Below are 26291 nucleotides of genomic sequence, written 5' to 3'. Positions count from 1 at the left end.
CCACATAAGGCTTCATTTGGAAAAAAAAAAAAATCCTGAGCCTTAAAATAAGGTTTGAAAAGTAACTAGTCTAACACAAAAATTAACTCAAAATGGACTAAAGACTTGAACATAAGACCTAAAACCATAAGACTCCTATGAAAACACACACGTGGTAACCTCCTGAACCCTGGTCCAGGACATGATTTTTTTTTTTTTAATGTGAACCAAAAGCAGAAGCAACGAAAGCAAAATAAACAAGTGGGACAATATCAAACTAAAAACGCTTCTGCAGGAAAAAAAGGAAACCATCAACAAAATGACATCTATCTACTGAACGGGAGAAAATGTTTTTGAATCATATATCTGAAAAGAAGTTAATATCCAAAATATATAATAAACTCATACAACTCAGTAAAAAAGAAAAAAAAAAGAAAAAAAAACATCCAATTAAAAAATAGAGAATCTGAATATGTATTTCTCCAAAGAAGACATCCAGAGGGTCAACAGGCACATGGAAGTTCGCTCAACATCACGCGTCACCAGGGAAATACAAATCCAAACCACAGTGAGATAGATATCGCCTCACACCTGTTGGGACGGCTTTTCTCAAAAACAGGAGGGACAACAGGTGTCGGCGAGGATGTGGAGAAAGCGGAGCCCTCGGGCACTGTTGGCGGGAATGCAAACTGGTGCAGCCACTTAGAGGACAGTGTGGAGGTTCCTCAAAAAATTAAAAATAGAGCTGCCCTATCATCCAATAATTCTGAGTATTTACCTAGAATTAGGTAAACAAAAACACTAACTCGAAAAGATCTCTGCTCCCCCATATTCGTTGCAGTCACCAAGACATGGAGGCAGCTAAGTGTCCAACGATGGCTGGCTGGCTGGCTGGGTAAAGAAAATATGAGCTACACACCCAGGGAATATCACTCAGCTATAAAAAGGACAAGGCCCCCATGATGATGCCCCTCATGTATGGAATCCAAAAACAAAACCAAGCAAAATAAAAAAACCACCAAGCCCATAGACACAGAGGCCAGATTGGTGGTGGTCAGAGTCAGGGGTGGGGGGAATTAATGAACTGTTGTTTGCTGTTTTTTAGTTGAAGTAAATTGAATAATAAAAGGGGGGGGAGAAAATGTTTGGTCCATCCTATGGGCTGAGTCAGCACCCAATTCCTACAGGGTAGCAGCTGCTTGGGAGAGCCTGGCCACGCTTCCCTTGGGACTCCCAGGGCGCAGCTCCCTGGCCCTAAAACCCTACATTAAAGGGTTGGTTTGGAGGCTTTGGGGCGTGCCCCCAGCTTCAACAGCGCGGCATCGGAGTCCATAAACACTTGGCCACAAAGACGCAGAGCATCTTCATGACATAAAACAGTTAAAACCAAGAATTCATCAACGACTTTATTTTTCCCCGGAGACTCTCTGACATCCCTTTGCTTTGGTGATCGTTCCTTGGAATTAAGCTTAATGAGCAGATGTGGTTCCTGCCATGCAGTCACACTAATGTGAACTTTGATATTCCAAATTTCATTTGCTTCTTTGCATTTGAGATATTTGCACCAGGTTTAGAAAGACATTTTCCTCTGTTTTTTTTTACAACAGATGCTAGAGAAATACGGCCAAGAAGGAAAAAAGCAGTCCGCGCTTATCTGCGTAACCTCTTGCTGGCTTCTCTGGGAGATGTGAAAAACAGCAGGGCAGCCCAGCAACCCCACAGAATGCGCCGGACCCTCCCCCCTTAGGGATGCACAGCCCTCAAGTCATGATTTTAAAACCTTTTAGATTTTTTTAAAATTTTATTTGTTTATTCATGATAGACGAGAGAGAGAGAGAGAGAGAGAGAGAGAGAGGCAGAGACACAGGCAGAGGGAGAACACATGCAGGGACCCTGACGCGGGACTTGATCCCGGGACCCCAGGATGGCGCCCTGGGCCAAAGGCAGGCACCAAACAGCTGAGCCACCCAGGGATCCCCTAAAAGCTTTTAGATTTAAAAGTGTGGTTCACTCCTGCAAAAGCTGTTATTGACTGTTACAAGCCGATAATGTAAAAACAAATACCATATTGCTCTTTATCAAGAGACTTACAGTCTTCAAAAAAAAAATAGGAATAATCGGTATTTCAGAGCACCCCAAGAGGGGATGTAGAGGTTTGCTAGCAGATGCCGGGTTTCTCTTTGGGGCCAGGGAAATGCTCTAGAATTAAGTTATGGTGGTGGCTGCACAGGCTGCGAGTCCAAGAAAAGCCATGGAATTGTCAGAATGAAACAAGCACACTAGACAGTGTTGCAGTGTGAGTCTGGGTCTCCCGGAGTGGCCGACGCTGTCACACAGTCTGGGGGCAGACAGGCCGGCCCACAGGGACTCAGACACACACGTTCACAGCTACTCCTTGCTGACCCCAGCCCCTCCCCCAGACCCTAACCCTAACGCTACCAAACAGTAACCCTAACCCGAAACCTAACCCCTAACCCTACCCTACCCCTAACCCTAAACCTAACCCTAATCCCTAACCGTAACCTCTAACCCTAACCCTACCCTAACCCTAACAACCCTAACCCTAACTCTACCCTACCCCTAGCCCTAACCCTGAACCCCGAACCCTAACCCTAACCCAACCCTAAACCTACCCTACCCTAATCGTAACTCTAACAACCCTACCCCTAACCCTAACCCTACCCTACCCCTAACCCTAACCCCGAACCCCCAACCCTAACCCTAACCCAACCCTACCTAACCCTAACAACCCTAACCCCTACCCCTAACCCTAGCCCTACCCTATCCGCCCACCGCCCCACCTGCCCTGCCACCTGCGGTGCAGTCGCCCACCCGCTCCCCGTGTCCCGCCTCCCAGCCCCACCTGTCTGACCGCGACGGCCGCCTCCCCGGGTCTGGTCAGTCCAGCCCCCCCCCAGCACCCCCGACACAGCGCTGCCCGCCCCGCCCCAGCCCCCAGGGAGGCTGCACCCCGCGTGGGCGCGGCCGGACGTCGGGGCTCCCGGGCGCAGCTCCCAGCGGCGTGTCCCGCCTCGCGTGTCCTCCCTCCTGCGCGGACGCGGGAGCTTGCGGGGCAGGCATGGGGCGCAGGCTGAGGCCCAGGGAGGAGATTCTGGGGCTAAGGGGGGGAGGGCGGGGGCGACTGCGTGGGCGCCACCTGCCCAGGGAGCCTGCGGGGGGGGGCGGGGCTGCAGGGATGGGGCCTGCTCGGGTGCGGGGGATGCGCGGGGGGTGCCCCGGGTGGCGCAGCTCGGGGTGCGCGGGGGTACCCGGGGCGGAGCAGCTGACCCCCACAGTCAGCCCCAAGCCCAGCCCGACCCTGTGGGCCGCATGGACACTGCAGAGGGCCCCAGGGCCCCAGAGAGGAGCCGGCCCCCTTCTAGGGTGCGGGACACAGAGGGCCCCACGGCACGGCCGCGGGGTGAGTGCCTAGCTCGGGGCCTGGGTTCCCTCCTGAGGGCAGCTCGGGGTGCAGGGGGGTACCCGGGGCGGCGCAGCTCGGGGTGCGGGGGTTCCCTGGGCCGAGGTCTCCAGCGCAGCAGGCTGTGCCTTACCCTTGGATCCTTCGAGGCCGTGGCGGGGGGGGGGGGGTGACCCCTGGGAGCGTCCGCAGCTGAGCGCTCTGACGCGGGAGGCTCCCGGGGGCCCCCAGCCCCGCGCCCCCACCTCCGCGGGGAGCCGCCAGCCCAGAGCAGACCCCGCTCACCCCCGCGCCTCCGGGACCAGGGCGCAGCCCCGGCTAAGGTCCCGCCCACGGCCCGCGGCCTCTGCCCCTGCAGTCCCCCCGCGGCCCCGGACCCTGGGAACCCGAGGCCCGGGTGTCGTGGGTGTCACGGGTCGGCTTGGGCAGGACCTGGACCCCTGGGCCCCGACCCCGTGCGCCCCCCACCCCCCCGGACTCCCCCGCCACAGGCCTCCCCGCGGCCTCTCGGCTCCTTGCTGCGCCCCCCAACCCCGCGCCCTGGGCGCCTGCCCTCCTCTCTGCTGCGGAGGGCCACACGGGCAGCGCGGGGCGGGCGCCTTCCCCCTGGCTCACTGGTCATCCTGGGGACAGGAGGGTGACCCAGCGGCCACCACTTTGAGCTGACACCCAGGGCAGCGGGACACGCTGAGAAGCGCCCAAGACAAGAGCTCCTGTCCGGTGCTCAGGGGCCCCCAGGTCTCTGGCGGTGGTCACCCTCAGGCCAGGGTCACATGCCAGGCCTGCCTCTCCTTTGTCCCATGGGACCATGAGGTCCCTTCTCATGTGCGATGGGATCGCAGACGCAGCACAGGCCAGGCTGGCACCAGCACCCCTAGAGCCACCCTCTGCCAACCAGAAAGCCCACCCAGGGTCTTGAATCTCGGGGGGCAGGACGCAGAGGGTCTGGTGGGACACAAGGCGGGACCCCACTGGGCTGGATCCAACAGATGCTGAAACAGGAGGCCCCTCAGCTCAGGCAGTTTGCTACCTGCAAGCCCCGGCGGCCGCGCTCAGCCAGAGGTCCTTGTGGGGGGCGCCATGAGTCAGGGGCTACAGGACAGCCACGGCAGGGAGGGGACACGAAGCGGCTCTGTGCCCGAGGGGGGCAAGCGGAAGGCTCATCCTGGGCCTCAGAACCAGGGCCATGAGACATCATTGTCGCAGCCTCCTCCATCGGGGAGGCCGCTTAGAGATGACAGTGCCCCTCAGGCCTCCGAGATAGACCCTGGGGTCTGGGAGGACCACAAGGCCTCCTGCAAACCCCACAGTCAGCCACAAGCTGTACACACGAGAGGGCCCCAGGGCCCCAGAGAGGAGCCGGCCCCCTTCTAGGGTGCGGTACACAGACAGAGGGCCCCACGGCACAGCCGCGGGGTGAGCACCTAGCTCGGGGCCTGGGGTTCCCTCCTGAGGGCACCAGGGGCCCTCCGAAAATTTGAAGCAAAATCACCTAATCGGCCTGGCATCGGATTATTGATGTTTCCTGAAAGCAGAAACGCGACCCAATGTTCAAATCACCACTCGGTAGGGAAGTGGAGCTGGTGTCAAAATGCTGCGTCCTGATTGACGTTAATTGGCGTGAACATATTAATCAACATATTGATGACTCTGAACACTTCCGACAGTACAAGTTGCTGGGGATGGAATGGCTTCCTCGAGTCATTCTTTCCCCAGAACGGTTAGCGGGGCGAGCATCACCGGGACGGCTCCCGTGACCTGGTGATGACCTGTGAGCCCCCGCACCGTGAGGGGCCCTCGGCACACCGGGCAGCTGTGCCCGAGCTGGGCCCCAACGGCAGAGGGTGCCCGGGGCTCGGGGATGACCCTCCAGGCCTGGCGTCCCAAGGGGAGAGGCCCTCTGGGAGGGAGCACGCCAGGCCTCACTGCATAAAAACAAATGCGGACATGGCGTGACCCCCCCTGAGGGAAGCAGCGCGTCCGGGAACTGGTCTGAGTGCAGAGGCGCGTCGTCCCTGAGGACCACAACAGGCCGCCCCGGGGAGGGGGTCCCAAGGCCAACGCCCTGGGCCAGGTGCAAAGTTCTAGGACACGCGCCTCCAGAGCCTCTGCACCTGAGCAAAGAGGGGTGGGGTGCTCTGAGGACCCCCATGCTCCTGGACGCCAGCCCCTCCCTGGTCCCCGCGGCGCCCTGCTCCAGAGACCGCCTCCACCTCCCCTCCCTGGCCCAGCCCAGACCCACCCCGTGACCTGGCCCTCCAGCTGCACTCAGGGTGACCGATGCCACCTGCTGCCCCTAAAGGGCCCCGAATACTGTGCTGCAAGCTCCCCCAGCAAAGGGAATCTGCACGTCAACAGTCACATCATCCCCAAGCTTCGCCACAAGCATCCGAGGGATATTTCTACTTTGAACCCCCCCGTGGGGAGATGGGGTGTTGTGGTTTGGGGGACAGGTCGGGGGACCGCAGCACAATGGCCGGAGCCCTGGACACAGTGGGGAGGTTCCATGCGGGGACCCCGGGTCTGCAGCCCAGCCCCCAGGACAGGCCCCAGGCAGAGGCTGCGGGGAGCGGGGGCTCCCCCTGCATCATGGGCTCTATTGAAAGTAGAGCTTCGGCCTTCAAAGCAGTGGGATGCGGGGTGGCTGGTTACCTGTCCTTCACCAGGCTAACCGGAAGCCCAGACGCTCACAGCTTTGGAGCTCCTTCCACCACCGGTCACCCTGCTGGGGTCCAGCAGCACCGTAAACCACACGGGGCGGGGGGAAGCCCTGCCCTCCCCACCCCCCCCACCCCGGCAGGGGACCTCATCCCTTCTGGTTTGTTAGAGAACTTACCCGCTCTTACTCCGTCTGTTTTACACACTTTGGTGTTTCTTTGCGTGCTGCAAGCTGCTGAATTTTTTCTTTTCTTTTCTTTTTTTTCTTTTCTTTTCTTTCTTTCTTTTTTTTTTTTTTTTTTGCTGCTGAATTTTCGAAGCCAACGATGCCTCCTCTTAAATAGATCTCATGTTATCTTGAGACTTCAGCAAGAAGCGGGGAGCGGGGGCGGGGCGGGCATCATCACAAGTGTTTACCCAGGTTTTATTTTTTTCTAATTCCCTCCAACTAAAATTAATGACAATTATTTCCTGCATCTCGAGAAAACATAAGCGATTTTTGGCCACTAAAATTGTTTTCGACGGGAACTGATGCTTGCACCTTTGCCAATCTTGATAATTGCTGCTTCGTTATGGCTTCGGCTGAGACTCTGTCAAAGTAAAAACAGCGATATAATCAGAAAATGTGGATCTGTGCGTTCATCGTACGTGCACGCGCTCACTCCCAACCACACACGCTCACAGGCTCATGCAGATATATGCGCCCGCACACGCGTGTGCACACGCTCACACACACACACACAGAGTCCTCCGGGAAGTCTGTTTTCAGGGCAGTCAGGGAAGTAGCTCAGATCAGAAATCTTTCCCACTGCTCTTGTCCAACAACAAATGCTCTTCCTACGCTTTAAAAGCAGCCGATGGGGACGCCCGGGGGGCTCAGCGGTGGAGCGTCTGCCTTCGGCTCAGGGCGTGACCCCGGGGTTCCGGGATCGAGTCCCGCGTCGGGCTCCCTGCATGGAGCCTGCTTCCCCCTCTGCCTGTGTGTCTGCCTCTCTCTCTCTCTCTCTCTCTCTGTGTCTTTCAAAAATAAATAAAATCTTAAAAAAAAAAAAAAAAGCAGCCAATGTTCCCAACAACAGGTAAAGGCTTAATTTGTGGCACCTGCGCAGACACCCTTCCTTACTCAACACGTTCCCCATCTAGCCCAGACCCACATACACGACACACTCTCCCCAGGACCCAGGATGCTGGACCCTCCCACCCACACATGGGTGCATCTGCCGCAGGTGCGTCACTCGGGGAGGAGCCCCCTTGACATTCTGCATGTGGGCTTGGCTAAAGATGTCCTACAGAGCAACACAAAGTCTCAGAACAGCAATCAAGGGAGACAAATGGATGACCTGCCACGGGGTCGGGACCTTGTAAGTTGGCGCTCACCGTAGGCTAGCGAGCCCCGGGCACCCACGGAGTCCGGGCAGAGGCTGCAGGCAGGGGCCGTTCGCTGCACACGGGCCCCCACGAGAGCTGATTCCCCTACCCGGGGTCACTGCTGCCCACCCCAGGGCCAATCTGCCTCCCCCGTCAGGGCAGGTTGTCCGTGCGATGAAGAAACATCTGCTTTGAGGGGAGGGGGGGGACAGCCTCCGAGAGCAACCCATCAGCCTTCGTGGCCACCACCGCAGGGAGACCCCACCGTGTTGCCCAACACCTCCCCGAGCTCCACCCTGCAAATATCTGGCTTCCTTTTCCATCCTGTGTCTTTACACTGAGAAAGGAACAGCAACTCCTCCAGTTTGGAGCAGACCGGTGGCCTCTACTCTGGACAATCGTAGAAATGAAGGCAGGATCACCCAGCGACCGGCATGCACTCGAGCCAGGAAAACACAGAAGGCGTCCCTAGTGTCGCAAGCACCCATTTTAACAGCCTTTTCGGAGGGGCTCCCCGGATCTGACCCTGTATCTGTGGAACTCTCAAAATGATTGCCGGAGGGATTAAATATACACCAGCTGAGGTGCCCGGCACAGAGACGGGCACGTCCTGAGTGTCCAGGGAGTGACCAATCTTGCTTTTACTTCCCTACATCTGCCCCCCTCCGTGACCGGCTTCCGGATGACTGCGGCAGCAACCCACCCTGGTCCCAACCCCAAATCAAGCCTCCGCCCTCCCCCGTGCCCCTTGTTTTTGTATACCTGCATCGTCTGGTGGAGGAGACATGCAGCCCCGCTATCGTGGGTCAAACCCTGGGCATCCCAGGTACCCAGACCAATGCACGAGGCTTTCCCCAGCTCCCAAGCATCGTCAGCCCCTGCGTGCACCGACAGGTATGAGAGGCATGAGTAAGAGCTGCTCCCCGCCCTGAAGAGAAGAAAGAGACACGAGATCTATTTTCTTAAAAGCAAAATAAACTCTGTGATAGGAGCACAAGGAAAGGGGCAGCAGTGAAAGATCTGGGGGCGTCGGGAAGGCTCGGGGGAAGATGCGACTTCTCAGGCTTGTCTGAAGCTCTCAGGCGGATGGGAAAGACGCGGAGGGCTTGTGAGGAAGGAGACATGGGTCTTCAGGACGTAACTCAGTGCGGCCTACGACGACATGGGACTGCTGAGAGACCGAGACAAGGGTGCCCGGGGGGAGCAGCTGACTGAGCGTCGAACTCTTGGTGTCAGCTCAGGTTGTGATCTCAGGGTCGTGGAATTACACTAAATGTGGGGTCGGCTTGAGACTCTCTCTCCCTCTCCCTCTGCCCCTCCCTCCACACTCGCTCATGCTCGCTGGCTCTCCCTCTCAAAAAAAAAAAAAAAAAAGGAAAGGAAAGGCAGAGATACTCAGAGAAAGAGAAAAAAGAGAGAAAGCCAGCTGGGAGGCCACAGCAAAGCTGAAATTCATCGTGTAAGTAACACATTTGAAGGAGCACAGTTGTGCCTGAAATAAAGACCAATGTCTCTGACAACTAGATTTCCTGGTGGATCTTTGAAAATCCATGCAAAACATTAAAAGGATGGAGTAAAACACTGATAGGGAAAACTACAGGTAACCTGTATCACAAATGATGAATAGCCTTAAAACAGAGAAGGAAGAAGAAAAATGAACAAAAAAATCCACAAGAAAATGGGCTAAGATACGAACTGACAAACAGGAATTGGAAATGACCTTTAAATACAGAAAAAGATGCTCAACTCACAGTAAGAGAAAAGCAGGGGCACCTGGGGGGCTCAGTGGGTGAAGCGTCTGCCTTCGGCTCAGGTCACGATCTCAGGGTCCTGGGTTCAAGTCCCCCATCGGGCTCCCTGCTTGGCGGGGAGTCTGCTCCTCCCTCTGCCCTTGCTCCTCCCTCAGCTTGTGCTCATTCACTCTCTCTCAAATAAATAAATCTAAATAAATAAATAAATAAATACATACATACATAAATAAATAAATGTGAGGCCCATACCTTAAGAAAAAAATAAGAGGAAAGCAAATTCTAAGTACAGTTAACCCTTGAACAACTGGGTTTTAATTGCACAGGTCCACTTACACACGGATTTTTTTTTAAATAAATACCATACAGCACTATAAATGTATTTTCTCTTCCTTATGATTTTCTTGATAACATCTTCTTTTCTCTGGCTTACTTATTGTAAGAATACAGCATCTGTTACATACAACATACAAAATATGGGTTAATCAACGGTTTTATGTTATCTATGAGATGTTCCATCAACAATAGGCTATTAGTAGTTAAGTTTTTGGGGGGAGACCAAAGTTATACATGGAGGGTAAGCACCCCAAGCCCCTTTGTTGTCCAAGGGTCAAGTGGATAATGAGTTATGATTTTCTTGCCTATCAGCGGGGCAAAAACCCAAAAGGCTGACGATCACCGAGGACGAGGTAAGACAAAGGGACATGCCTTCTCACGTATACTAGAGGAGATGCGAGATAGCACAGTCCCTACAGAGAAGAATGGAGATAAATCACACATGCTATTACCATGTGACCCAGCAGTGCCACTTCTAGGGATATTCCAGCAAATATGTTAAAAGACGTAGGCACAGTGTTACACACAATAGCCCTTATTTTACAACAATACAAAAAAGAAAAGGAGAGAGCAGAAGCAGCCCAAATGTGCATCCCTAGGGAGGAGCAGGGCAAGTTCTCGTGCTGCGCAGGACAGAGTGCCAGGCACCTATACTGAGGGGTGGGGTGTCTGCTTCAAGGTGGAATGGAGAGAATAGCAAAAGACCATCCCTACCAGCCCAACAGTGAACTTCTAAATAAAACAATATTTGACTTAAACCCATCAGAAATACGCAGATGAAAAAATAAGGTCTACATGCACTAAATTCTAGAAGGTTCTAAACCTTCCCCAAAAAGAAAAGACCAATGGCTACTTGCTCCTTGAGATCACTGCAGAGCAGAAAATGAGCACATCTGCCAGGATGAGGAGATTTAAAGGATTGGCCTGTTGGGGGCTGGAATTTGGAGGACCCCAAATTTGGAGCCAGCTCACACGTCCTGCCAACTCTCCTACTGGAGAATCTGGAGGGATAGAAATGTCCCAGTTCTGAGGTATTTAGAACCAAAGGTTTGACTACAAAGAGGAACCTGGTGTGGTCCAGAGATGAACTGCAGCTACAGAACGTGGGGACCCACCACAGCCCCCCTGACTCTGATGGACCCCGGTGACGGGCCGCTTGCTCCAGCTGCCTAACGAAGCACAGCGCACGCCATCCTCACTGTCCTTTATATTCTCAAAGTCAAGTATATAATAAACAACTATCAGATATTTAGAGAACCAAGAAAACAAGACCCACTCTAAAGAGATAAAACAGTTCGAGAGGCGTACAAGGAATGCAGCAGACAAGGATTTTATGATAACTTATAAATATACTAAAGTAATTAAAGAAAGATGTGAAAATAGATTAAAAGATGGGTAATTCAATAAAAACAAAAATAAAAAAAAAGATGGGTAATTCCAGCAAAGAAATGAAAACCAAAAAAAAAAAAAAAAAAAAAACAAAAAACAAATGAAAACCAGAGAAAAGATCCAAATGGAAATTCTACAATGAAAAAAATATATATAATAACCAAAATTAAGGAAACATTCAGTGGGTTTAATGGGAGGCTAAGCAAAACAAAACAATCAGTAAACTCCAAAGTAAATTAGCAGAAAGGATTCACACTGAAGCATGGAAAAAACAAATACATCCTGTCGCAGATGGAGACAATATCCATCAGTCTAGCATAACAAGGTGTGTTGACAGGAGAGAGGGGCCCAGAGCAGAAGTATTTGAACGGATAACAAGCCAGAACTCCCCAATGATGTCAGTCATCAGGCCAACAACTCAAAAGCTCAATAAGTCCCATGATGGATAATCACACACACACACACACAAAACTACACTAAGCTATGCCTTAGTCAAACTTCTGAAAACCAGAGAAAAACTGGGTAAAAACACCCAGAGGGAAAATAATTCTATTCCGTGCAACAACAGAAAGAAAGGCAGACGGCTTTTCCTAAAAACAAAGGAAACCAGAGTGAGGAAAATGAAATATTTTTTTCAAATGCCGAAGAACAACCTTTCCAACTCTAAGTTCTATAATTAGCAAACATATCCTTTAGAAATGAAGCTGAAATAAATCATTTTCAGAAAAAAAAAAAGAAAGATGAAAGGATCCACAGCAGCAGGTCTACACTGAAAGAAATACCACAGGGAGACCCTCAGGCCATCAGGATCATCCAAGACGAAAGCCCAGGTCTGCCAGAAGGAACACAGGGGACCAGAGGGAGTCGACGTGTGGTCAAAAATAAAATGTGAAAAGATATATGTAAGACTATGAATTCTGTTTTTTTTTTAAAGGTTTTGATTATTTTGGGGGGTGAGGGAAAGAGCACATGGGGGTGGGGTAGGGAGAGATGGAAAGAGAATCTCAAGCAGACTCCACGGTGAGCAAGGAGCCTGACTCAGGGCTCAATCCCATGACCCTGAGATCATGGCCTGAGCCAAAATCAAGAACCAGATGCTTAACACTGAGTCACCCACGCGCCCCAAGACTATTAATTCCTTAAAGAAAAAATCATAACATCATGCTGTGTGTTTTAGAACATGTGTGTAAGCAAAATATATTACCTTCATAGCACAGAATGGGTGGTGGTTATAGTAACAGAATTGTGCTGTTCTAAAGCTCTTACACGGGAAAGTGGTCCAATAGTAACCCACGGTTCACTGAGAAAAGTTAAGCATGGTAATTGTATTCTGTAAAGTCAACGATCAAAGAAATACAAAAAAAAAAAAGCCAACAGAGGACATGAAGTAGAATATAAAAAGATATTTAATGAATCCAAAAAATGTACAGAAAAAAAAAAACAGGACAAAGATTCAATGAGACAAAGAGAAAGTAAACAGGAAAAATGGTAGATTTTGGCCCAATTGCGTGCATGATTACATTAAATGTTAATTAACAAAAAAGGTCCAATTAAAAGATGGAGATTGGGGTACCCGGGAGGCTCAGTGGTTGAGCATCTGCTTTTGGCTCAGGGTGTGACCCCGGGGTGCTGGGATCGAGTCCTGCATCAGGTCCCTGCATGGAGCCTGCTTCTCCCTCTGCCTGTGTCTCTGCCTCTCTCTCTCTGTGTCTCTCATGAATAAATAAATAAAATCTTTAGAAAATAATTAAGAAATAAACGATGGAGATTATTGAACTAAGTTCAAAAATAAAGAGCAGGACCCCACTACCTGCTATATAAATGAACCGTAAATATAAATGCACCAGTAGGTTTAGATTAAAAGGGTGGAAGATCTGTACCTAGTAGACACTGATTATAGGAAGGCTGGGGATACAAAATTGAAGGAAGGAAGAAATCCGGATTACGAGACTAAATTCAAAGGAATGCTAACTGTAGTAAAACAAGAACACTAACACGTTCTGGGACGTGAGACACAGAGACACAGCAACAAGAGCCCAGAAATCCGGGAGCGCACAACTAGAACTAACGCATCTGAACGTGCTCCCGTTGCACAGAAATAGGATAAAGGCACCAACCAACACTAGGATTTTATAAATTAAGAAGGCCTTTGTGGTTTCTAGGGAGTACTGCAAAATAACGCAAGAATAACTTTGAAAGTAGTCGGAAGAAATAAAAGCACAATCATGAAAACTAACAACCAGGACGCCACTTCCCGCGACGAGGGAGTGAGGTTTCCCCAGCTCCTCGACCAGCCGCTGACCACCACGGACACGTCCAGTCCCCAGAGCCGGCCACGCGGAGGGGAGCCAACGCATGGCCAGGTCGCCCCGGTGGGGTGCCTCCTGGTGTGGAGGGTCCTCTTTCCTCTCGGGTGATACCCCAAACGCAGCCCCGCGCACAGAAGGTGCCGGGCCGGCTTCCTGGCCAGAGGGACCCACAGAAAGCGCTCCTGAAGCCAGGAGGTCGGCAGGAAAAGCCCGTCTCTTCCATCCTTTCCCTCTGAGCTTTGCCCAAAGGTGTGGCCCCATCTGAGCACCCCAAGTGCAGGAGAGGCCCCCGGCTTCCGGCTAGAGCTCGTCTAGGGACCCCCGTGGGCCGCTTCTAAGAACGGCCGTGCACACGTGCCAGGCAGCTGAGGCCCAAGACAGAGCCGCAGACGCTCGGGCCCCGGGCTCGGGGACGACCCGATGCAGCAGAGCCGAGCCCGGCACGCGGCACCGACACGCGAACTGCAGGGGCCACGGGCAACACAGAACTCGTGGCCGCTAACCGGGCGGCTACCTGCCTGGAGAAGCAGGTAACGAAGCTGGTAACGGGCCCCCACGGGGGCCACACACACGCACAGAACACGAGCGCGTCGCAAGCAACGACCGCGGACCGCAGAGGCCAGCCTCCCGACACCGACGCCCTGACGCAGAAACGCCGGCCGTAGGCAGCTCCTCGCACCGCGCACTGTGCACCCAAAGGGGAAACTAAGTGAAAGAAAAGCTGACGTTCCCCACAGAACAGGAAATGTAAGAAAGGACCCCCCGTCCCCGAGAAGGCGAGGAGAGAGAAATGCGGCCCACAAAGTAAGAACGCACCAGGCGAGGGCAGGCGGGCTGGCAAAGCGGCCAGATGCTGGCCCAGATGTGGGCACGCACGCCTTGGGGCCCAGGGCCACTCGCTAACGGGGGACAGCGAAGGTTCACACAGCTCGATCGGGAGCGCCCCCGAGGGCCAGGCCACCCAGGGGCCACCCAGGGGCCGCCCAGGGGCCTGCACGGCGCTTGGAGAGCGCGCACACGGCCATGCGGCGGACTCGCTCTGAGCGTGGAACCCGCTGCCCAACTGTAGCTCCGCGTTGAAAGCCACGGGGAGCCCCACGAGGCCAAGGCCTGCAACCAAATCCCAAGCCGGCGTCTGTCCCGGCTTTCGAGCCGGTCTGTTGACTCTGTGGAGACAGTGGCTCGCTCTGCAATGTAAATGTTTACATGGTTTCCCAGAAGCTCCCGAGGCAAGCTCTCTCTCCATAAGTAAGTGTTATCTTTTATGAAAACACTTCAGCGTCTTACCATAAAGTAGACACAAACACTCGTGACAGCCTCCTCCCCCTCCGGCGCTGCTCGTCTCTCGGGGAACACTTGGTGAGGATTTCAAACGTTTATCAGTGGTAGAAAATTGCTTGAATAAATGAAGTATCTGGGATCACCCCTTGAAAACAGATGTCTCCATGCTTGTGGAAGAAGAGCGACTAGGCCGTCTAATCCCAAATACTTCTAAAAGAATAATGACCTAATTAATCCCTGAGTGAGCCAATTAAAAAAAGGGGGGGGTAGAAACGGAACAAGGCAAAGAGCAATCGAAAGAAATGGAAGTATCTACACTCGTATCAAATGAGTAGATTACACAGCAAAGCAATCCATAGGGCAAGGAAGAACTTTAATGACAACAGGGTCACTCGTCAGTTCACTACGGGCACAGAAATTCTACAGGCGTGTGCAGAACCCGGAGCCTCAAAATGCATGTGGTGAAAGCTGCGAAATAGAAAGGAGAATTGATTTTGGCTTGTCCCCATCCCTGGTTGGCTCGTCGCCATCCCTGGTCCCGCTCACAGTTGGCTCGTCCCCATCCCTGGTCCCGCTCACAGTTGGCTCGTCCCCATCCCTGGTCCCTCCAGTTGGTCTGTCCCCATCCCGGTCCCACTCACAGTTGGCTCGTCCCCATCCCTGGTCCCACTCACAGTTGGCTCGTCCCCATCCCTGGTCCCACTCACAGTTGGTTCATCCCCATCCCTGGTCCCACTCACAGTTGGCTCGTCCCCATCCCTGGTCCCACTCACAGTTGGCTCGTCCCATCCCTAGTCTCGCTCACAGTTGGCTCGTCCCCATCCCTGGTCCCGCTCACAGTTGGCTCGTCCCCATCCCTGGTCCCCTCACAGTTGGCTCGTCCCCATCCCTGGTCCCGCTCACAGTTGGCTCGTCCCCATCCCTGGTCCCGCTCACAGTTGGCTCGTCCCCATCCCTGGTCCCGCTCACAGTTGGCTCGTCCCCATCCCTGGTCCCGCTCACAGTTGGCTCGTCCCCATCCCTGGTCCCGCTCACAGTTGGCTCGTCCCCATCCCTGGTCCCGCTCACAGTTGGCTCGTCCCCATCCCTGGTCCCACTCACAGTTGGCTCATCCCCATCCCTGGTCCCGCTCACAGTTGGCTTGTCCCCATCCCAGGTCCCACTCACAGTTGGTCTCATCCTCATCCCTGGTCCAGCACACAGTTCTGCCTCCTCTTTTGGGAAAACCATGCCCAGTGAAACCAACTCTGACTGTTCGGGGGCGGGGGGGGCACCCGTTGAGTCTAGGGACTAGGACGGTCAGGCTGATGAGTCTTACTTCAAATTCATAACATCCCAGTACGCCCTGCGTGCCGCCAGGATCCTGCTCCACTTCCCCGGGGCTGCGCCCCCTGCTCCCACATCTCCATTCCCTTCTCCTCCCACCTCATGCTCATTTTGGCTCTTCTCCTTCCTTCCTGATGGCTCAGCCTTCCTTATTCTGACCTCGCAAGCCTCAAGCTGGGTGGGGCCCCCTACTTCTGCTAGGTGAGTCCCCCCACTTCTGCTGGGTCCTGTGTTCTGGTTTTAGGGTGCATTAGGGCATCACTGCTGATGAGGGCGCTAGAAATTGATTTAACCTGCATGTAAGAGCAGCAAGGGTCCGGCTGTCTGTTCCGTTCAGGTACTGAGCACCTTCTCACGCTGGCTGCGGGGTCTCACAGGCTGGCCAGGCCAGACAGTAGGGGGCAGTGGGCATCTGTGTCTTGGGAGGCGGGTGCCTGTGGGGTCAGAAGAAGCCTCAGAGAGGCAGTGGCCTTCCAGTGGAGTCTTACCAGGTTTGGAAAAGCCTGGCTGAGGGGAGCAGCTGGGAGCGAGGAGGGGCGTATGCACACAAGGACCTTCGCTCGGTGTGTCTGGAGGGGCTGGGGGGCTCACAAAGGATGCCGCCTCTTGGGGGATGTGGAATTCTGGGGTTCAGAAAGGAAGACAAAACTTGACAAAGTGGACTGGGGAGGGGTGCTAGCGGCACTGGAAACCCATAGTCTGGAGCCAGGGACCCCTGAGTTGGTGTATCCTGTTTGGTCCCGCAATTTGGAAACAGATGAAGGGTCCCCAGAGAAAGACAGAATGCAAGCCTTCCGGGACCCCAGCTGCTAGGTGTGGGGCTGGCTTGGGACCCATCATCCGTTTATTCCTTCCAGTCTCTCCCTTTTGCAATGGGCATGTCCAACCTCTCCCACCACGTACCTGGGGAGCAGAAGTGGGGGGGCTCACCCATCAGGAGAGCTGGTGGAGGGACAGCGAGGTTCCCCGTCCCTCCGCCCCCCCGCACCTCCCCTAGCGGGAGACACTGAAGCTCTAGGCAGCGTGCCACCGAGGCCTGAAATGAGACCCTACAGGCTACTTGCCTCTGGGAGTTAGGGCCATCCCGTCCAGGGTCTGCCCGGGCAGGGGAGCCTGACCGCCACACCTTCCAGACACAGAAGAGAGGGTTCGCTGCTCCCGACGTCCGTCTGCACTGCCCGTGGAGAGCACCCTGGGGTGGCGGGTCAGCGGGGCCTGGGTGGAAGGGAGGCCGGGAAGACTGATGTCACCCGGGGGCAGGTGCCTGTGAGCAGCAGCAGTGGACTCAACGGAGAAATGAGAGGCTCGTGTCATGTGCTTATGACGACGGGTTGACCCCAGCGACCACCAGCCCTCAGCGGGCCGTGGCTTCTTCCCACAGCCGCACACACTTGACAACCACTAAGCAACTGCACGCGGGTCCATCCGAGGGCGTGGCGGTGCCCGTCTTCCCACTGACCACCCCAGTCCCTAGCTTCTGTCAGTTAACCACCCGCGCCGGGTGAACCACCATCTGACACAATCAACTAGCATGACACAAAGGCAGTTTCAGCCCATCAAAGTCCCCCCCCCCCCCCGTTCCAACGACTACAATCAGGGGGTAGTGGGGGGGGGTCCCTGCAGTTGGGTCTCATAAAAACGAGCACCTGTTGGAACGTGGTCTTCCCCACGTGGCTGCCCACGACTGCAGACCCACTTGGCCACTGCAGGACTTCACAGAGAAGGGGACCAAGGTCCTACCACCCGTGGTCCTGAGTGTACAGTGTGCCCGGCACCCAGCTCTCTGGTGCCCCCTGGGGCCTTGCATGACACTGGCACCCGTTCTCCAGCCAGGGAAGGGCGCGGGGTTCTCCTGGGGCTTCGGGGCCACCACTGCCCCCAGCAACACTCCAGCAGTGCCATGCTGCCTGGCGGCTGACGCTGCCCTAAACACAGAGGCCAACCTCGGGTATCTACAGCGGGACAAGCAGCTCTCGGTCAGAACTGTGGCCTCCGCGGGTAGTGAAGGAGCACTTGCAACCCTCAGGGGATGTCTGGCTCCCTCTGATTTTCCAGGGCATTCGGGGACTCTGCTCTCAGAGCCAAAGCAGCCAACACAGAGCTACAGGGAGGGATGGGGGGGCAGGGGGGCAGGGGGGGCAGCCAGGAGGTTGAGTCCCATGCCGGTCGCCGGGGGGACAGGAGCGGACACCCCTGCAGAGCTGGGGACGCAGGTCCCTCTGCGGGTCCCTGGTGTTTCCAAGGAGGGACTCACGTACAACTCTTGTTGCCCGTGCATTTGCTGCGAGCAGCTGGTGCTCCCCCTCTAAAGGAGGGCACACGCGTGCACACGCACCTGCGCCTGTACACAGCAGGGCGGACGCTGGGGGTTCATGCCAGCCTCACCCACAGCCGCACAGGGGGCTGGGCCCGGGCAGCGGGGAAGGTAAGGGCGCCTGAGGGGTGGTCTCTACCGCACAAGGCACCTGTCCGCCTCCTGGAGCAAGAACGCATCGCCAACAGCGCCCGGGAACGTCCCCTCCCGGGGTCTCCTCCGTTGGCACCGCGGCCCCAACAGCTCTGGGCAGAGGAGCCTGCAGAGGGTAGCTCCCGCGCCAATCCTGGGCCACCGGTGCCCTCTGTTGGTCACCTAGGGAAGGGGCGCGCTGGCCCCGTCGCAGCCCGGCGCGCAAGGAGCGAGACTCCCGGAGCATCTCCCCTCGGGCGCGCGGGGGCCGGAGCGCGCAACGGCGGGGGCCGCCGGGCATCACCCGCGCTTCGGCGGCGCCCGCTGTCCCGCCCGCTCCGTGGCCTCGGCGAGAGCACCCACGGGGAGGAGGGCGGTGAGGCGCCGGGAGGGGCCCCGGGCGCACCGGCCGAGGCGCAGGGGCGGGGGGGCGCGCGCCAGCCGACGGCCTCCGGCTCGGGAACACCCCACGGCGCCCCCGACCGAGGCTCCCCGCGGTGCGAAGCTCTGCGCAGCGCGCCCGGCGAGGGTCCGCGCAGGCCAGGCGCCCCGGCCCCGGGCCCCGGGCCCAGCCCCCGCGCCCCGCCCCGCCCGGGGGGCCCGCGTGCGCGCGTGCAGCAGGTGCCGGCCCCCGCGCCCGCGCCCGCGCCCGCGCCCGCGCCGCCCCCGCCCCCGCCCCCGCCCCCGCCCGCGCGCCGTTCCGGGGCGTGTCCTCGGCCACCGGCTTCTATATAGCGGCCGGCGCGCTCGGGCCGCCCAGACGCGACATCGGCGGCGCAGTGCGCAGCTCCGGCGACCGCCCCGCGCTCCCGCAGCCTCGCGCCGCGCGCTTCCCCGATCCCCGCGCCGCGGTCGGCCGAGCAGCGGGCCCCCCGGAGGGCGCCATGCAGGGGGCGCGCCCCGCGCTCTGGGCCGCGGCGCTGACGGCGCTGGCGCTGCTCCGCGGACCCCCGGCGGCTCGGGCGGGCGCGGGCGCGGCGGGCGCGGGCCCCGTGGTGCGCTGCGAGCCGTGCGACGCGCGCGCCCTGGCGCAGTGCGCGCCGCCGCCCACCGCGCCCGCGTGCCCCGAGCTGGTGCGGGAGCCCGGCTGCGGCTGCTGCCTGACGTGCGCGCTGCGCGAGGGCCAGCCCTGCGGCGTCTACACCGAGCGCTGCGGCGCCGGCCTCCGCTGCCAGCCGCCGCCCGGGGAGCCGCGCCCGCTGCAGGCGCTGCTGGACGGCCGCGGGCTCTGCGCCAACGCCAGCGCCGCCGGCCGCCTGCGCGCCTACCTGCTGCCTGCGCCGCCAGCGCCAGGTGAGCCGCCGCGCCAGGTGGGCCCCCGCCCCGGCTGCCGCCCCTGAGCGCCTGAGCGCTCGGGCGCCGGAGTCCCGGGCGGGCCGGGGGCGGGCAGGGGGCGGACCCCGGGCGGGGCGCGGCGGGAGCGGGGGCGGTGGAGGGGCCGGGGAGGCTGCGCGGGTACGTGCGGGACACGCTGCCGGGCCTCGGGGACGCTCGGCGCGCGGCAGGGACGGTGAGGTGGGAGGCAGGTAAGCTCGTCTCGCTGCGCTGGCGCACCCTGATGTCCGCGAGGAGGTGCCCCCCAAGGGCCCCCAAAGGCAAGGAGGACGTGGGGGTGCGCCCGGTTGGCACGACCCGCATCGGCCCCGCGTGCGCCCCAGACCCACGCCGGGGCCGGAGCTGCGGGAACGTGGCCTCGAAGACCTCAGGGATGCTGAGGGGGAAGGAGCCGCCCAGCGCCGCGTGCCGCCTAACCCGGCCTCGGAGGGCTGGGGCGCGGCTGCTGGGAGCCCCAAGAGGACGGAGGCTCCGGCTTGGCGCAGCGGGACCTCAGGCCGTGTAAATGGGGTCGGCAGCTGCTGCTCTAGACCCCCGCAGGCCCAGCCAGCCTCCCTAGAGGCGGGGAGCGTGATGCCCCCACCCCGGGCTGGCAGGAGAGAAGTCCCTCTGTGGCTTCGGGTTCTGCACGTTTCCACTCCCGAGGGAGGCAGGCTGGCTTTGTTGGGCCAGCCCAGGATTGGTGGGAAGGCGAAAATCCAGTTGCCCAAGACGTGCACTGTTCTGCGGTGGTGGACGTGAAGTGGCTAAGGGGCCTCTGTGGGGCAGGTAGGGCCTGTGCTCGGTGCCACTGCGTTCGGCCCGCGTGTCTCCGGGATTTTCAGAAAGTGCACTTGGAAGTTCTTAGAGGCGCCGCCGATCGATCGCAGGTAGCCAGCAATGGGCGTGTTGCCACGACTACCACTGAGGCTCCCCGGTGCGGGCTGAAGGGCTTTCCTATAACGCGATTAAAGGACCTGAGATTTTATAAGGCTTCTCGGGCCTCTGGGGGTGGGGAGGTGCGTTTAAGTGGCCGTCCCAAGTTCACTTCATCCGCTGCTTCACTGGGGAGGTTTTGTGTTGCTGCTGAAGTCCGCAGGCATTAGAAAGGAAGCCGGGGAGGTTTAAAAAGTTACTCCGTCCTTGGAAAAGAAATGCAAATCTGTCTATTTGCATACTCTTAGCATCTCCTTTGTCCCTGCTACTTCCCTGACAAGGGAGGGAAAAAAAAAACCCTTGGGTTAAAGGAAATTGAAACCAAATTCTAGCAATTAAGAACCGGGCGCTGGGCTAATCTGCGCTTCCCCTGACGTCAGACCCCTCGGGAGCCCAGCCACCCCTCCGCCTCCGGGGAGTCTCTCTTCCCAGGGAGGGGTGATCCCCGGGCCCTGGTGAGCACACCTGCCCTGAGCACGTTTTGCAGAGTCGGTCCCCGAGCCAGCCGTGGGAGCGCTCTCCACGAGACCGTGTAATGCACCTGTCACCTAGAGCCAGAGGTGTCAGCCGGCTTCCCTGCGGGCCTCCACCCTGCGTGCGGGGTGTGGGGGGGTCCCGGGAGGCAGGCTGCTGGTCGAACGGAGCAATCGCGTGACCCACAGGGGCTCCTCAGGGGCGCTTCCCCCATAGCCACCCCACTGTTCTCCTGGAAAAGGAAACCAGAGCGTGCTGACGCCACAGGAGCCCCACGTTTCATCCGTGGGCTTGAAACTCCGGTGGTGCTGTGGGCATTGCAGCACCGGCGTCAGGGCCTCGGGTGCCCTTCTCGTTTGCACGTTGCGCCCCGGGAGGTGTCTCGGGGTGGTGGGGTCCTTCTCCGGGACTGAGAGCTCTGGCACACAGCAACGCGCCCGGCGCACACAGGGTCTGTGCAGCCCCCTCCGGGCGCTCCAGCCCACGTGCGGACAGGGAGTTAGAGACGTGTCGGCGGGACCCATCTCACACCACCAAACACGCCCAGAGCAGGGGGACGCGCAGCCAGTCCCGGAGGGGCGTGCGGTTTCCCCGGGACGGTGTTGGACTCCGGGGCCCTGCAGGGCTTGTGCACTCCGGCTGCTGCCTCCACCCCGCGTGGGGCCCAGATTCCGCAGGGCAGGCAGGTGGAGCTGGGGGTGCTCGTCCCCCAGACCGCTGTTCCCTCGGAGCAGAGTCAATCCTGAGCACTGTCCCTGCTCGGGCGTGCCCCCTGCTGGTGGAGGGCACGGGTGGTGACAAGCCTTCCATGCCCCCGCTGCCCTGGAAGAGCACCCAGCGGGTTTCACTGTATTTGCTTTTCTTAAACATTCATTTATTTATTTATTTATTTGAGAGAGAGAGAGAGCTCGAGCACGTGTGAACCGGAGCAGGGAAGGGGGATCTGGGCAGAGAGCCCAGCACGGGGCTCGATCCCGCGACCCTGAAACTGCCACCTGTGCTGAGACAAAGAGTTGGCCGCCTAAGAGCCGAGCCAGCCAGGCGCCCCAGCAGATTCCATTCAGAAAGTGGGCTCCCTGGGGTGCCGTGTCGGCCGCCCGCTGCTGGTACCCGGGAACCGAACCTGATCCCCGTGTTTCGAGGTCACGTGGCATTGCCGGATGGCATTGCCGTGCAGCCGGGACTCGGGCCCAGGGGTGAGATTCTGAAAAGGCCGCCGCTCACGGTGGATGGCCGTGCCACCCGTGTGCCCCTTGCACCTTTCAAGGAAACAGCAGCGAGTCGGAGGAGGACCACGACGCGGGGGGCACGCAGGCCCTGCCCGGCACGCACCGGGTGCCCGACGCCAAGCTGCAGCCCCTGCACACGAAGATGGACGTCATCAAGAAGGGGCACGCCAAGGACAGCCAGCGCTACAAGGTGGACTACGAGTCCCAGAGCACCGACACCCAGAACTTCTCCTCCGAGTACAAGCGGGAGACGGAATATGTGAGCGCCTCTCCTGGCGGGTGGCAGGCGGCAGGCACTCGGGGCGCACGGTTGGGGTGCATGAGCCCGCCTTGCATGGGAGGGGCCGGCCCTGCCCGCCGCGGGGAGGTCTCGGGGGTCCAGGTACAGGGACACGGGTTCCAGCACCTCGAGTGCTCTGCGCAGAGGTGGTGCCTGTTTTGTCTGCCTGGTCGCTGAGTGTCGTGTGTGTCCCCCGCCCCGGGGAGCCACGGTTGGTGGCGTGGGCATGACCTGGCGGGTCCCCCGCGGGGCCACCCGCGCTCCCTGTAACCCGCCGCTCCCCCACAGGGGCCCTGCCGCCGGGAGGTGGAGGACACACTGAACCGGCTCAAGTTCTTGGATATGCTCAGCCCCAGGGGCATCCACATCCCCAACTGTGACAGGAAGGGCTTCTATAAGAAGAAGCAGGTGAGTGCCATGCCCCTTGCTGCCCTGGGAGCCCCTGGGCACCCCCTCATGTCCCCCTTCCTGGGAGGTGCGGCCCAGCCAGGGTGTCCTTATTTTAGGCCAGGGTGAGTCGTGTCTGGAGATGAGCCGTTCCACGGTGGCAGCCTCAGCCTCACGACCACCAGGCGGCTGCAGAAGCCACAGGGCCCGAGCGCCCGGGGGCCGCGCTTCCCTGGCCGTGCGGTTCCGTGGTGTCCCTGTGACACCTGTGTGCCACCTGCCGGGAGGCAGCAGCACGTCCGTCTGTTCCCCTCAGTCAGTTCTTCGGCAAACCCACGCCGAGAATGCGTCTGTGCAGACTGGCACATGCCCGGGGACAGGTGCCCGGGGAGGTGGGGATGTTGCCATCCCGCCCGTCAGCACAGGTGCCTGCAGGGTGGCAGGTCCAGCGTCGCTGTGACACCTGAGGGACCCAGAACCACCCCGGGCCCGCTTCTCCAGGGAGCCCCCCTCCCACATGCACAAGCCTGTAACCTCACTGCACACGCGCCCCTCAGACGGCAGGGACCCCGCGGGGGCTCCCTCCGGGCTCACTGCCCCCCTGCGCTCCCCCGCAGTGCCGCCCCTCCAAGGGCAGGAAGCGGGGCTTCTGCTGGTGCGTGGACAAGTATGGGCAGCCGCTGCCCGGCTTCGACGCCAGGGGCAAAGGCGACATTCACTGCTACAGCATGGACAGCAAGTAGACGCCGCCAGCCACGTAAGTCGGGGAAGCGGGACGTGCCCACCCGGGAAGTGGGGCCCTGGTCCCGTTGTCTCGGGCGCCTCTGGTCCCTTGGGAGATGCTGGACTCGGGCGCACGCAGCGCAGAGCCGCCCAGGCTGCCCCACGCGGCTGTCCTGTCGGGGGCTCGTCCTCGCAGCAAAGGACTGAATCCCCGAGGACGTGGGGAAGGAACGTGCTTCGCGCTTACAAGCGTGGCTCGTGTTCCTCCGTACTCTACGTCACGGACCCGTTGAGAGTCGGTGCTGGACAGGCCTGTCTTCACCAGACGCAAAGGGGGGTTTACGGGAGACTCTGACTTCCAAGAATGCTGTCACCTGCGATCCTGCTTGGTCTTTGAATACACGAGAGAGCCTGGGGCAGCCCGGTCTGCCCTCGGCCCAGGGCGTGACCCGGGGTCCCGGGATCGAGTCCCGCGTCGGGCTCCCCGCGGGGAGCCTGCTCCTCCCTCTGCCTGTGTCTGCCTCTGTCTGTGTGTGTCTCTCATGACTAAATAAGTAAAATCTTTAAAATTTTAAAATGGAGAGAGCCATTGGGGAAAAGAGAATAAATGTGTTTCATCTCCTCAAGACAAACTTAATGAAAGAGAAGAAATTCTCGTTTCGTGTTTTTTTTTTTTTTTTTAAGATTTATTTATTTATTTGAGAGAGAGCACCAGCAGGACGGGGTGGGAAGAAGACTCCTACCCATGCAGCTCAGTCCCGGGGCCCCGGGATCATGACCTGAGCCACCCAGGCGCCCCCAGATTTTCATTTTTAGTTACAAGTTTTGTTTCCCCACGAGTCGGAAGCAAGAACTCAAGGTTGAGGGTGAGACCTGGGGCTGGGCCTCGGCCTGCAGCCCCCGTCCGCCCGCCGCGGGGGGATCTAGCACCAAGCACCGTGGGGCAGGAGTCGAGCCTTCCGAGGTGGGGGAGTTAACATATTTATCTTTCTGTTTGTTTTAGTTAACGTGGAGCTCAGAAACGCCTTATTTTGCACAAAAGACTGCCAAGGACATGATCAGCATCTGGCTACAGCCTCAATTTATATTTCTTTTTTGTGGTGAATTGATTTTTTCTTTTAACCAAAGTTTAGAAAGAGATGTCTGCGACGCCTAGGGCTCTTCTAGGTGGCGAACCAGGGCGCCTTCCACCTCCCAGGAGTCCGTGGGACGCCGCTTGGTTTTTCTTCCCGCTTCCTCCAAACGTACACGTAAACCCCAGCGCTGCGCGTCCCCGAGCGCTCCCGCGTGTCTGCCCGCGCAGCCCACCCTCCGCCTCAAGACCGAGCGACTGTTGCCTCCGTGGAGCACAGGCCTCGTCCCCGCTCGGGAAGCAGGCACAGGCCTCGCAAGGATGGGGAGCCCCGCACCTGGTGGTGTCTGAGACCCCCCGGTGCACCTGCCAGGGGCTCACGTCCATCGGGCAAGGGCCCGGCTCGGCTCGTGGAGAGGGTCCTGCGAGCCTTCGGGGGCCACCGTGGGGAAGAGCAGAGAGTAGATGAGTCTTACACGAAAATTCGAGAGGCCAAGAACGTCGTCGGGAGCCCGTGAGAGCAGGTGTTCCTGACCCTCTGGGTTAGGCAGCTTCCCGGGGGTGCGGGGTGGAGGGCTGGGGACCCGCCAGCAGAGGCAGCCCCACAGGGCCAGGGGCACCACAAGAATCGGCCCTTTTCAGCGGCCGTGGAACGATAGCAGGATTATTTGGGGACTGCAGACCACAAACCGCGTTTCCCCCGTTCAGCAGTTCCAGAACCACGTTTATCTTTGAGGATGAGCTCCTTTCTGTCCTTGTCTTCCTCCGCACGATGTAAAAAGAGTTAAAAATCAGTTCGGTCACCCGGCAGAGAGGGATGGCCCGCCGGGGACGCGGGGGCCACCTAGACAATCCATGCGCTCACACGGGACTCCCCCTGCTTCTCCTTCTAGTCACACGTAGACGCAGAGAACGTGCATTCCGCCTGAGGTGTCCCCTTGTATACGTCATAGTCCAGATACGCTAGGAGCTGAGCTAGGTAACCGTAGCCAGGAGGTTAGCACACGAGGGTGGCCGCGCGGGACGACAGAATCCCGGTGGGCTGCGGCCGCAGGCCAGGACTCCAACCAGCAGGAGCGGGAGACCCCGGGCTGGAGCGCCGCCCGCGGCCCCTTGGGGACACAGAGGGGCCTCGAGACGTTCGCCTCTTAGCTTTCCTTTATTTTTTTAATTAAGTTTTTTTGGGGAAAAAAGGTATTTTTGAAAAGTTTGTCTTGCGATGTATTTATAAATAGTAAATAAAGTTTTTACCATAAGGAGACCAGCTTCCGTTCCCCGTGTTGGTGACCAGCTCCGGGGTTCGCGTCGCTGGAGAGTTGGGTGTTCCGAGCGCAGCTGGAGTCTGCATAGACAAATGCCTTTGCCTGTCCCATCCCGTCCCAAGAAGCACCCCAGCGGCCCCCCCCCAGCCCCCCAGGCCTCTGCTGGTGCCCCGGAGGCTATGGAGGCGCCAGGCCACACCTCCCAGGAACTCGGGGCCTGGTCGTGCCTCCAGTCCTTTGGCTGGTGTCCCCCAGGGGCCTGTCTTCGTCACCACTCAGGCCACGCAGAGCAGACCTGAAACCTGCTGAACGGCGTCCCCTGTGGCCTTCGGCCCCTCTGCTCGGGCAGCGGA

At 58.2% G+C, this 26291-nt stretch overlaps 1 protein-coding gene across 1 annotated transcript; it reads left to right on the top strand.

Moving 5' to 3' along the window:
- The first annotated feature begins 19029 nt into the window (after positions 1–19029).
- On the top strand, positions 19030–25937 carry IGFBP3 (insulin like growth factor binding protein 3). Its single transcript, XM_055335552.1, has 5 exons — positions 19030–19554; positions 22253–22473; positions 22783–22902; positions 23499–23638; positions 24608–25937. The coding sequence occupies exons 1-4, from the start codon at positions 19146–19148 to the stop codon at positions 23622–23624; spliced, it is 876 nt and encodes a 291-aa protein (XP_055191527.1). The 5' UTR covers positions 19030–19145; the 3' UTR covers positions 23625–23638; positions 24608–25937.
- The last annotated feature ends 354 nt before the right edge of the window (positions 25938–26291 follow it).

Source organism: Nyctereutes procyonoides, unplaced genomic scaffold (assembly GCF_905146905.1).
Source record: "Nyctereutes procyonoides isolate TBG_1078 unplaced genomic scaffold, NYPRO_anot_genome, whole genome shotgun sequence".
NCBI lineage: Eukaryota > Metazoa > Chordata > Mammalia > Carnivora > Canidae > Nyctereutes > Nyctereutes procyonoides.
The sequence above is the reverse complement of the archived record's forward strand: the minus strand, read 5'-3'. Positions and strand labels throughout refer to the sequence as shown.